We start from the raw sequence: 13,411 nt of genomic DNA, 5'->3' as shown, positions 1-13,411 counted from the left end.
TGTAATGCCAACCAATCATCACTCAACAGCAGTAATACCAACCAGTCAGCACTCAGCAGCAGCAATGCCAACCAATCAGCACTCAACAACAGTAATGCCAACCTGTCAGCACTCAGCAGCAGCAATGCCAACCAGTCAGCATTTAACAGCAGGAATACCAACTAATCAGCACTTATCTTATTAGCAGTAATGCCAAACAATCAGCACTCAGCAGCAGCAACGTCAACCAGTCAGCACTCAGCAGCAATAATACCAACCAATCAGCACTCAGTAGCAGTAATGCTAGCGTCCTGCTGCCCAAAAGCCTTATGCTGTAGAAACAGAAAGACACTGATTGGTTCCCTAATTAAATAAATCATTCTGCTTTTCAAAATTAAAGGAAGTTCCCACACAAATGATTAGAAACAAGTTTAAATTTTCATTTTCAGCCATTCAACTCCATTCACTCTTATTCATTGAGGACTCATTTACTGGTGCCCTCTAGCTTTTTTAGTCACGTTTTTGATATTGTGGGAGAAATAGGAAGTGAGTTTTAAATAGGAAGTGGCCAGGTTTCCCTTAAAGCAGTTCTGGTAGCACATGGCACGCTACCTCTGCTGTTTTTCATTTTTAACACCTGACTGAAACACATGGGTCAGGCTACCACTTTTGTTTACAGTCATTACTGTATCTAGGACTTCCCGAAGGCACTACTTTTTTTCCACAAAATTGCTCCCACCTACTGGAAATCAAATATAACTGCTTCAGTCTGTTGTCAGGTCCTATTTATGTTGGTAGTTAAATTACAGACATGTATTCTTTTATTTCACTTCATCCCAAAGAAATCCCCACCGCTTCAGAGACTCCCAGGAAGCATATAATAACAGAGTGTTAAATGCTATGTAGTTCATTTCTTTATTCAAGGAAATTTCACAGCACTAGTAATAGTCTGTATTCCTTTCACAGTGTTTGTGTGTGTGTGTGTGTGTGTGTGTGTGTGTGTATGTGTGTGTGTGTGTGTGTGTGTGTGTGTGTGTGTGTGTGTGTGTAAAAAATAGAGGCTTGCATATAATTTTCTGTTATCATATATATACATATGAAATGTATTTTTTTCTGTACATCATCTTCAAAAACTTTAGGTAAACAATAATTCTCAGTTTGTATAATTACATAAAATATATAAATTTACATTTTTAATAAAATCTGTTATAAAAAGAGGTCATGTTTTCCTGGAGACAGTCTTACTAATACAACTGGGTGACGTAAATAACAGTGCTGTGTAACTGACTCTTAGTGGTTGTTATTTCTGCCCCAGTTTCCAGTAAACTGTAAGTTGTTTATCATTCTCAGATTCCTCTTCTCTTTCTGCATTTGCAGTTACAGCTTTGTCCTCGAGAGGGGGCGCTTGTGTCTCCTTTGACATTTGTACACTTGCACTTTGGGGAGCCTTGACCTTAAAAAAAGAAAGAGTTTTAGTTTTCCATAAAACTTGCCTTAAAATATTATTCTATATGAATTGTTGCCATTTCTACTGCACACCAAAAGTCTTTCTTAAAGGCTGAAACTTTTGGTCTCTAATGCAAGGCTACAGTGTACTGAACAGTCCTTCCAACAGTTTTCATTCAGGACCTCTTCAGTGTAGTACATACCAGGTAAAATGTCATAAAACTAGCAAGTGCAGATAATGATCTTCAGCCCAATGTCTTCATTTAGACATGACAAAAAAGAATTCCTCAGCAATCGTTCTGCACATGCTTTAGAAGCACTAACTGCAGAATGACTGTCACATAAATGCTGCCTTGGGCCTATTTGACTTCCTCTTTTTTTCCCAACACATGTTGGAGACCAGAGACAAGTGGCTATGCAGAGGTATGCCAGATTAGTGCTGAAAGATCTCTTAGAATAGGAAAAGGTTTTATTTCTATCATCTAATGGCTACATTTACTGTAGCTTTTTGTTATTTTCTCTCCCAAAAGATGGCATCATAAATAGCCATTATATGTTATGTTATTCATTATCTTCACTATCTAATCTGGTTCATGTGCTCTCTCTCATTGGTAAATGCCCGTTCTTATGCCACGCAAAAACTATGCTTTAGGCACAAACTATTGTAGTACTACTAGTAGTTAACCTAATGAAACATCTGGCTTTACACAATAAATCTTGGTAAGATAGCACTCTATCAAAGTGTAGCAGCCCAAAGAGTGACGCTGAGCCTAGTACTAAAAAGTTAGCATGGTACTAAAAAGACATGTAGCAACTGCAGCTGTGAAAAGTATAGGCTATGAGAATGGATTATGTAAATAAAGTCAAACAGAAATAAGCCAGAGTAACGTGTCAAAATAATGTAGGCATACATACATTCTTCCCAAAATGCTGAAGATGTTAAGCATGGGTCTAAGAACAAAATAGTGGTGCAATGCCTCTCAATACGCTGTTTTGTAAAGCTCCACTTCTGTTAAAATACTGCCTGAATAAACAGTCAGGAGCAGGAAGCTCACTAAATGTCAAGAGTAATCTAAAGGTCTGTGTTGGTGTGTCGGCTTGTGCATATACTCTAAGAAAGCTAAAAGAAGAAGAAGAAGAAGAAGAAGAAGAAGAAAACTTACAAATTTTGAAGGAACATCATACACTGTTGTTGCTAAATTGCTCTCTGTTGGACTCTGTGGTTTGCGCACCACGCTGTAGATAGTGGATATGCCTTCTTCTTGAAGGGTACCTTTATTCTGATCACAGAGAAAAGATGATGTTAAATAAACTGTGAAAAAAGACATAAAAGACAAAAGAAGGCTGAGTCTCAATAACTAGCAAACTGTCTACGGTGTAATTTTTACCTGACAGTATCAACACATCATACTAGAGAATAAATGATGTCTGCAACAATTTTTTTGTCTGGAGAGCTCATGTATCCTTAAAGGGGAATTCCATCACTTTTTCAAAATGACAAATTTGATAAGCAGTCCTCCATTCCAGAGAAACGAACAAAGTCAGAATTGTTCACAGTGGTGCTGATAGAAACCAGACGTCTGAAGAGTTTATTGCCTCTAAAAGCTCCCTCACAGAAAGTTATTACATTCAATACTTAAGGATGTCTTGACTGGTGCGTGAGAATTGTTTTATGATCATTTTGGCCTGAAACATATTTTTAAAATCCAGTCATGGCAGAAAAATACATGCAGTGTGCTGGTACGGCATAATAGCCAAACGTACCCAAATATAAATTGAATTGTCTAAAATTTACCTCTGTTTTACTATACTCAACATTAAATATGTGTTTACTGGTCGATTTACATAGTGAATAAGACAGAGATTTCTGCTGTAAACATCACAACCTCTGGTTCTTATCACCACCACAGCACAGAAATCAGGGTTGGTAAGTTTCTAAACAGTGTACCATTTTATATAAAAACCACTCTGAATGACTGTTTATAACTCACCCATTAAACTATGAAGAAATTTTGAATTAAAATTAAACTTCTCCTTTAAGTGACACAATGCAACAACAAGCCTTCTTGAAAAATGTTTCCATAATGCAGACAAGCACTTTGAGTCCTCATCAAATCATCTCAATTAGTTATTTCAACCAATTTATGGTATTTCACTTATTCTTTGTCATGAAAGTGTCCGAATGTTATTTTGTTTCTGTCATTTAAGGATGCTTTCCAACCTATTAGCCTGTTTAGCTGGTCAGACTCAGAGTGCAACTCCTATTTATTTCCTTTCTATTTGGTCTAGATGGGTTTCACATTCCAAATATAATCAGACAAAAGGGACAGTTTCATGCTTTGGTATTTTAAAGATTTTTTTTTTTTTAGTTTGACACCAAAGTGTCAAACTTAAAAAATGTTACCAAAAAGGTTTTTATGCTGGACCACTGAGTTACCAAAAATATTGTTATTATTACTAGTTTGTGCAAATTATGAGCAAAGTTAAACTGTCTGCAAAATGTGTATTTGCATTTTAAAATGGTTACTTGAGATATTCTGTGCGTATACGGTGCAAAACATGATAAAAAACATGCTTATTAATATTGATTTGCTATTTTATTTTAGTAACATTTGTCATTTTTTTTCCTGCACAAATTTACAGTAGACAACTACTGGGAGTGGCAATACTTGTACTGCTGTCACTTAAAAATACTGCAACATTACAGTATTCTAGGAGTTCAGTTGACTGTGAAGTCACAGTATACAGTCACTATTTACTGCTTTTTAATATGGTACAGCAAATTACAAAGATAACATATTAATGTTTTACTTTATCAGTTCTATATTTTTGTAAATATATGCTCATTCTAAAATTGATGCCTGCAACACATTACAAATAAATTACGATGGGGCTTAATTTAAGACTAGGAACACTGTGGAAGGTTAAAAAAATATCTTAAACAGATGATGCAATCATGCTTTGATACCATCCCGCAAAGGCCTAGACCTTTATGAGCAAGAATGAGTAGAGGTTCACCAGTTTGCAAAAAAAGGAAACAACAAAAAAACAGTTTAAGAATAATGTCCCTCGATGAGCGATTGCAAGGATTTTAGGTAATTTACCCTCTGCAGTGCATATCATCAAAAGATTCAGGGAACCTGGAGGAATCAGTGGCAAGGCTGAAAACCACAACTAAATGTCTGTGACCTTTGAGACCACAGACGGCACTGCTCAAAAATCAGCATGTTTCTGTGATGGATATCACCACATGGGCTCAGGAATACTTTGACAAACAGTTGTTAATAAATACTTTGTGTATTAGTGGGTAACCTGGTGTCTCAATGAGTAACTTGCTCCTCTACAAAGGTACAATTAACGCTGAATATATTTTGGAGCAACATATGCTGCCTTCTAGACATCGTCTTTTTCAGGGACATCCATGCTAATTTCAGCATAACAATGAAAGCCACATTCTGCATGTGTGACAACAGCATGGCTCCACAATCAGAGAGTACGGGTGCAAGACTGGCCTGCCTGCAGTCGATAGCCTGTCTCCCATTGAAAACATGTGGCGCACTTTACCCCTGTAGGGTTGCGCAGCTGAACTTTTATAATGGAAGAAAAAAAAATTCTGCTTTCAAAACTGGATCAGTTTTTGCCTTTGGTCTCCAAAAGAATATTAAATATTTTTAAAAAGAAAGGTGATGCAACATAATAGTAAAATCCTCCCATCCTCTTCTTTGGAACATTTACAGGCATCAAATTTGGAATGAGCATAAATTTACAAAAACAAACAAACAAACAAAAAAAAAACAATAAGGTTCATAAGTTAAAGCATAAATTATTGTAGTTTTGTACCATTTTCAATCTAATTCAGGTCAAACAGAATTTACTAATCACTGCTTTCTGTTTTATTAGCATTTCATATACTGTCCCTGGAATTAGGTTTATACATTGTGGCTAGTCAAAGATGAACTTATACTAGCTAGCTCTGTCACACTAGGCTTTTGTTTCAAATGGCCAGCTACCTAATTTATCTTATCTAGCTAGCACTAGGTTGTTGTTAAAAGTTACTGATCAAAAATTGCTGGTGGAATAAAAGCTCTCTAAAAAGGATGTGTCAAGCTGTTTTATAAGGCTACATTCCTTTTAAAATGCTGCCTACCTAACTAGTGGGCTGCAATCTACTATACCTCTCCACAGTTGCTTATCACTGAGTAGACATTTAGATATGCCTGTGCTGATATGTGTCAGCTTAGATATTACTGTTATTACCAAGATAAATATAGAAATAGGAAATGTATCTACCTGTTGTTTTTTTCTGGAATAGAGGTATGCTGTTATAAGAAAGCAGACCAGAAGTAAGCATCCCAGTCCACAAGCTATCAAAACTGGCCAACCCAACAATATTTGTGATTGATCCTCCACAGAACTGTAATTTTTTGAACCTATAAAAATCAAGGAAAAAATACATATTTGGTTAACAGGTATCTACAAAAGATGAGAATAGTGTACAATTATTTTTGTAGTGTACAATTGTTTTTCTGGCTTGGTTGAAGTGACAGGCCTCGAGACCTTGCCCGGCTGCTGAGTGATACAGCTGACCGATGGAGGCACACCACAGGCGGGGCTAGTGGACGCACAGGCCCGGCTAGAGGGCTGCCATGCTAAAGGCTAATTCAAGGCTAAAGGCCATCATTACACCGAGAGCCTGACAGTTCTTTCACTCTGTCTGTAAAATTAACTCAGATTGTAAGTGACCACACAGCGGCAGACGAGTGATTACTTAAAGAAGCAGCTCAGCCACACAGGTAAGCGGCTCCGTTAGCGTGTTTGCTGACGTGTCACTGAGTTCTGTCTACTGGCGTATATACAAGCATCAGAAATTGCTTTGTGGTGTCAGTCATAGGTATCCTTATCCCCATCACCAATACCGATACTGCGTTTAAGTGCCAGTATTAGTATCAGTGCAAAGCTATTTACAATAGCTACTTCAGGAAAATAAAATGAACTGAATCAGTGTTACTTACATGTGTCACTCAGGTGTATTGAGCTCGTCTTTGTGCTCACATGGTTGCTAGCTGTACATTCCACTTTTTCATTGTTCCTTACAGCAACAGTAATGTTAACCTTGGTCAGTGAGGTATTTGTCTGCAAATCTTGAGTGCAAGTCTTGAAATCACAGTCGTACATCATTGAGTCACCATCAACAGAGCATTTTACTGAGATGAGGCAAAGACGAGTGGAGGAATTCAACTGAAGTATATATGTGTCAATGACCGGCTCTGAGACAGCCTCTGGAAACGATAACAAACAGTACATCAGTAATGAAAAATGCTGTAGTGCCAAGCTGCAAGCCACACAGAGCGGTAAACTGTAGTAGTGCTGGTTATAATTTCATACGTGTTTAATCTGTGGGTGATTTTGGTGTTATAAAGATATACAAGTCTGTCACTGTAATAACATGGGTAAAATAATTTGACTGTATATTAGGCCATTTTTACCATTGTGATAATATTGTGATCATTTTGTTAGCTGATCTAAGTGCACATTTTCATACTGTTTGATTCTTACATGTTAAGTATTTCAGTATTATAGACACATTCAACCTGTAAATCTGTGGGCAAAGGATGTGTTCGGATCTTAGCTTACCCTCTACTGTTAGATGGAATTCCGTGATCTCGTCCTCCCATTTTCCACATAGGGCTTGATAACGGCCGCTGTCACTCTCTGTGACATTTTTTATAATTAAAGAGCCATCAGTGGCATTCACACTGAACTTCTCTGTAAACCTTACATCTGGATTTTGTTCATTTACAACTGCGATTAGATCAGCATCTTTCTTCCACCTCATCTGATTTGGTCGTTGTTTTCCCAATGAGAGATGGACTGTTTTTCCCACTAGTTCATAATGCTGGTGAACAACATGGGCTGAGTATGGGAAAGAAAAGCACTTTGTGACAACATGCACTATCTGACACCAAAATTGCCTTAACATATAATCGCAGCTTTATAAAAATTTAGTTAATAACAATAATAAATTATAAACAAAACAAAACAGAAGAGAACAACATAAATTTAAGAAGATAAAAGCATTAAATAAGTAAAGAAACTAAAAATAATTTAAAAAAGAAATAAATATGATGGTCAGACAGCTTTTGATTAGTTCTTGCTTCTGAACCCGGGGGATAAAGGCTTCTGCTTAAGGCTCTAAAGAGAATGTAATGTAAGTGTTCTAACATAATCTTGCTTTTACAAAAAATAAGACAACTGAAAAATATAATTAGAGAAAAAACAAAATCTGGGCTTAGAATTGTTAGGTAAAATCTGTGTTGTCTGCAGGTTTGATCTATTGAAATTCAGAGATTTCCCTTTCAAAAATGCAAAAATCTTGTGTGGTACAGTTAAGTTTAAGATCTTTAAGATCTTAACAATGTCATTGCCTTGGTACACTTTGGGCCGATGAACATTAAAATCCTAAAAGCCATATAAACAGCCTACAGATGAGCTTTTTGACACAGGTAAAAGATGACTTTTGTTTGGTTCTCTCACATTCAGGAGCCCACAGATTGATCAGCACATGGAAACTCATAACAGCATCTTAGTATGAGATTTTCAAGAAGGAAATTTTTTATTCATAAATTCACTCTGATGTTTGTTTTCATCAATAGTCTTCCCAGGCAAGTTATCCCAGACATTCATAAATGCATTTAAGCTTCTCTTTATGAAGACCAAAGACAACTGATAGATTAGTGACTAGGCTGTGATACATAATTCAGTGCTACAAACCTGCTGTGAAACTCATGATGATGAAGACAATGATGATGATGTGAAGGCTGCAGTGCATCGTTACAGGAAAGCTGTCAGGTTGAGAGACAAAATTTTAAACCACATTACCATATCCTCATGACAAGCACCTGCAGTGCTACTGAGGTTTGTGGGTGACGAGAGAGAGAGAGAGAGAGAGAGAGAGAGAGGAGAGAGAGGGAGAGAGAGAGAATCCCCTAAGGGACTTTTTTAAGATTTCCAAACCTTGTGAAGACACAAAAAACACATGAAAATGGAAAGGATAACACTGTGAGGGAACATGCCAGTTTACAAAATGTTTACAGGGATGTTAACTGTCATAAAAATGTGCCATGATAAACAATGTCAAGCATTACAAAAACTGTATATCATATAGACATAGGGTGTAATATAATTAAGGATATAAATCTATAACTACTCTGCCTTATGTCCAGTGTGGCTGCAGGTTTTCACTCCAAACAAGCTGAAGCACAACTGATTCTACTTGATAAATCAATTGGTCTTAGTCTTCAAACATTTCATCAGGTGACCTCCTGCTTTCTTGGAGTGAAAACCTGAAACCACACCAGCCCTCTACAGATAAGGTTGGACACCCCCGATTTATTATGGTTCAATCTAAATTACACAATCAGCTCTGATTCTTTAATTTTGGCTCTGTTTCAGATTTCAGTATCGTTTCTAACAGCATCCACCCTGCAGATTAACCCACTGCCCCCAACTACTCCAAGAAAGTCTTTGTTTTTGTTAAGTTTCTCATAACAGTGAACACAAGAAATATGGATTATGATGATATAATGTTACATGTACCAAATAATAATGTACAAGAACATACCTGATAAAAATATAAGCCAGATTTTTAGAGAAGCTACAGCTATGTGATCGGTCCTGTGCCTCACAAAACGAAAAGAGAGAAATAGTATACGGCCTTTTTCTGACTCATAAACCAGCGTTCAGAGTGATTCATAGCTTATGATTAGTGAGCGAGAGCAAGAACAAAATCTCACTCACTAGACCAAAAGTACCAGAGCTTCAGATGTAAAGATATAAAAATTGATCCATCTTTGTTGTTAAGGAGAGTTGAACAAATGTCTGTGCAATATTGAGAGCGGTACTGTCAAGCAATATGTACTGTACCAGACTGTAATCAGTTTTAAAAGAAAGCAACACATTTGCTACATCTTTCTTTCCGTGAACACAGACCAGTGCTACTATTAAAACCAATAAAATAGCCAGGAAAATTAAATAAAATAAGTATGAAGATGAAAAATTACCTTAGAGGAACCCCAGAAAGCAAGAGAATAGTCAGGTTTCCTGTTTACCCTTGAGTGTCTTTTCTGAAAGTATCACTCAAAAAACCAAACTTTGCAAGATTTCCTGTCAGATGCAAATATCCTTTGATGTGCATGGATGAAAAAGGTTTGGTGCTGACATCTCATTTCCACTAGAAAAGCTATTTTAATGTTTTCTGTAGGACTACGTGTGATCATGCAGGGGAAAACTAGCATAGCTAGACCTTGAGGAGTTGAAAGTGCAGGTTCAGAATATTTGAGCATTTAACTATCACTTTTATAAAGCTAACACTAATTCTTCAAAACTAAGGAAAACTTGTGGCAGAAAACAATATTCTTTGTGTTTTAATGCTGCTTTGTGATTCAATATTTTTGCAGTTCTGCATTTCTCCCTCTGTATGTTGTTGTATTGTGGTTCACTGTTTTTGTTGTGTTTCTTGATGTTGTAGTGTTAGGCCTCAGTGTGACTTATGAATAAAATACAAAAAGAAAAGATAATATGCTGCAAGAGGAGAAATTCAAGCTTATTTTTTTTAGATGGTCTCCAAAGACTGACAGGCTTAACAGAGCATTAAATAGTCAGTGGTTAAAGGGACGGTCCTGCAAAAAAATTACTTTACAAAATGTTCCACCTCCCTCAGATGTAGTCGATCAGCCAAGACATATTGTCTTAATTTTGCGCCTTTGTTTAGCACTGGTGCCACAGGGCTAACATTGCCAACATACACCGACCAGCCACTTCATTAAGCACACATCCTTGTATCTACACTCCATTTCATCAGCTTGGTACAAGTGGATCAGACACAGCAGTGCTGCTGGAGTTTTTAAACCCTGTGTCCACAAAGACAATAGCTCATCTGTTGCTGCACAGTTTATGTTAGTCATTCTCTAGTGCTTTATCAGTGGTCACAGGATGCTGCCCACAGGAAGTTGCCCACATGATGCTGTGGGATATTTTTGGTTGGTGGACTATTCTCAGTCCAGCAGTGTCACTGAGGTGTTTAAAAACTCCAGCAGCACTGCTGTGTCTGATCCACTCTCACCAGCACAACACACACTAACAAGCCACCACTCCATCAATGCACTGCAGTGCTGAGAATGATCCAGAACCAAAATGATGCTTGTTCTGTGGTGGTCTTGTGGGGGTCCTGCAAGTGAAGAACAGCATAAAAGGGGGCTAACAAAGTATGCAGAGAAACAGATGGACTACAGTCTGTAATTGTAGAACTACAAAGTGCACTTATATGGTAAAGAGCGTAGATTCAAGTGAGGTGTACTTGATGAAGTGGCAGGTCAGTATAAACTAGAACTAGATCTTTTCATGTAAATACATCCCCAAAACGGCTTCTAACCCATTTAAATTGATCAAGGTCTTCATTAAGCACACACAGATTTGAAGATGTGGTTCAGGGCACAGAATGTCTTATTGTGTGCTATAAAAATTTACAAAACTTACCTGTTTCAAATTCCACCTCCCCCACTTCCACCTCCAGCTCCTTTGGAGACACTGCATTATTCATTGTTTCAATTGTTTCTATTTATAGACATCTAAACATCTTCAATTTCAAAGTTATTAATAAAAAACAACAACAGAAATCACATAACATAATCTATAGCCTGTGCCCATATGCCTGCGTGAAGAGGAGCCAGAATTCAGTCTGGTGCTATGTTTGGCTGTGTGGTGAGGTTTTGGTTATTTTTATCCTATACCACATCAGCAAGTATGTGTGATCTTAATGAATGTGGTTTAAGTGGTTTGAGAGAAAATTTGGAATAATTTTGTCAACATTAGCTCCAGTGCTAAAATAAAGAAGCAGAATGTGGACAGCAAACATGATCAGCTACATTTTACAGAATCTTTCCTTTAAGCCAGTGATTTTCAAGCTCGACTCTGACAGACACATGCACTGCCAGATTTTAGGCATTTTCAGGGCTGTTTCAGGTCTCTGATGTTCTGCATAGCTACCTGATTAGCTGAATCCAATATGTTTAAGCAGTTTTTCCAAAACCTGATCTTAAAATACCCCGTCACTGCATGCCTACTGTTTTACCTACCTGACTCAATTATCAGGTTGTTTCCAATCCTTTTAGAGCAGAGAAGGGAGTCGGGAAAAGAACTAACATTCACAGTGTACACTGTTAGAAATACAGGTACTGTGCACGTACATTTTGTGTTCATCGAGGTACAAACAATACAAATGTATCCTCAAAGGTACAACAGTGGTTTTAAGGTCCAATTGTGCACCCTAAATAAGTTTTTTTTCCCAGTGGAAAGTATATATTTACATCTTTTCATAACCTAATGATTTGAAACAGAACAATAAAATAAAAAGCCTGGAGAGGAGACGGGGTGTGTGGAGTCAATACAACTTAGAAGATATAATTTGTGGTCCAATAATGTTCCCTGACCACAGGAACTGACGTACTCTTGAAGGTACCACCCCAGTGACAAGAGGGGTTTTAGTTCTGAATAAATTTCTTAGCACTGCTGTGGTTATCACTTCTGGGATGTTTCACACTTTTTCTGAGTAACTAAGTAGTGCTTCAAATGCAGTAAGCAAATGCAGAACCACATATGTCAGCTATTCAGAAAGGCTGTTTTAACTGGTACATTTGATTGACAACCTGGTAAAGAGTCAGTTGTGTGGAGCTAATATACATAGTCAAAGGCAGAAGTTCACCTGTACATAATTGCCAAACACTGGAGCTCCTTCAGAACTGATCATTTATTAAAAACAGTCATTGAAAGTCATTAGCAGTTAAAGTAGTGATGACCCAGTTTTAACACTGAGCTCTATTGAACATATTAGCATGAAAATACAGAATCCCACAACTCAGACCACAAACCACTTTCATTCACTTTTAGTGTTGAACAATACACAGCAGTACTTTGCACACCAATAATATATATATATATATATATATATATATATATATATATATATATAAATATATATATACATATATATATATGTATATATATATGTATATATAATTATATATATATATATATAATATATATATATATATATAATTTGTTTATATCTATAGATACATTCTCTAAAGTATATAATTTATTTTGTAAACTTGATGAAATATGATTCATTATGATACATTTCCCAAAGACTCACACCTAATCAGACATGCTACAGAGCCACAGATACACTCTCAGGCACTCCACACATGCAGAACAGTTATTTCTCAGCACATACAGTTAGTTTTCTTTCAAACAAAGTACAGAAAGAGTCTTTGCGCCAAGTTAAAGTGCTTTTAGTATTGTTAACATACCTCATCAATATGTTTGTTCCAGTGACTAGAAAAACTAGACATAAAAAACTAGATCTATACTCAAACGAGTACTCAACTGGCACTGTTAGGTACAAATATATACATGTACATGCCACATAGAACCCATTCCAGTTCAGTCCATAGATACACAAGAGAAAAGCCCAGGATATAGTACCTTCAATCCCTCTGATCTACACTTCAGTACAGTGGTTCATTATTAAGTATTACATGATCTGTGCCATATTTTGGCCTCTTGGGCTTTCATAATCCTTTCAAAGTCCTTGTCATGAATGTAAAGTACAGAAAATTAAGAGTTCATAAAATCAGTAATTGGTCCATGAAAGCAAAATTATGTTTATCCCTTTGAGTAGTTTTTTTTTTTTTCCTTTAAAAGATGGCACTATGCCTTGTGGCCACAAGGTGGCGATACAGTCTTCTGCGCTAAGCAGGCCCAGTGTATGTGTAAGTGTGTGCTGTGTGCGTGTTTGTCTTAATTCTTTAATCTACTCCGAAGCAGCTTATTCTGAATTCTTTTGATTCCTCTTCTAGTATTTTTAATATTAGTCTGTAGTTCCTATCTTTCCTTTTCTCCTTCATTCTTTTATGTCTAGTCTACACTA

At 36.8% G+C, this 13,411-nt stretch overlaps 1 protein-coding gene across 1 annotated transcript; it reads right to left on the bottom strand.

Annotated features, from left to right (window-relative positions):
- Positions 1–1,011: 1,011 nt before the first annotated feature.
- Positions 1,012–9,679, bottom strand: si:ch1073-220m6.1 (SLAM family member 5). Its single transcript, XM_036562108.1, has 7 exons — positions 9,486–9,679; positions 8,197–8,267; positions 7,060–7,338; positions 6,438–6,704; positions 5,716–5,855; positions 2,589–2,705; positions 1,012–1,432 (listed from the first exon to the last, which is right to left on the bottom strand). Exons 2-7 carry the CDS (start codon positions 8,252–8,254, stop codon positions 1,280–1,282), a joined length of 1,014 nt encoding a protein of 337 aa, XP_036418001.1. The 5' UTR covers positions 8,255–8,267; positions 9,486–9,679; the 3' UTR covers positions 1,012–1,279.
- Between the last annotated feature and the right edge of the window lie 3,732 nt (positions 9,680–13,411).

The sequence above is a fragment of the Colossoma macropomum genome, unplaced genomic scaffold, assembly GCF_904425465.1.
Source record: "Colossoma macropomum unplaced genomic scaffold, Colossoma_macropomum, whole genome shotgun sequence".
NCBI classification, from domain to species: domain Eukaryota; kingdom Metazoa; phylum Chordata; class Actinopteri; order Characiformes; family Serrasalmidae; genus Colossoma; species Colossoma macropomum.
This window is presented reverse-complemented; position numbering and strand designations above follow the sequence as displayed.

What these genes read in the sequence shown, in the direction of transcription:
- si:ch1073-220m6.1 (XM_036562108.1), bottom strand. Translation starts at nt 8,254, where the DNA reads ATGCACTGCAGCCTTCACATCATCATCATTGTCTTCATCATCATGAGT. An exon ending in AATACACCTGAGTGACACAT is followed by an intron (nt 5,856 to 6,437) that starts GTAAGTAACACT and finishes TGATTTTTATAG; the next exon opens with GTTCAAAAAATTACAGTTCT. An exon ending in ATGATGTTCCTTCAAAATTT is followed by an intron (nt 1,433 to 2,588) that starts GTAAGTTTTCTT and finishes TCTTTTTTTAAG; the next exon opens with GTCAAGGCTCCCCAAAGTGC.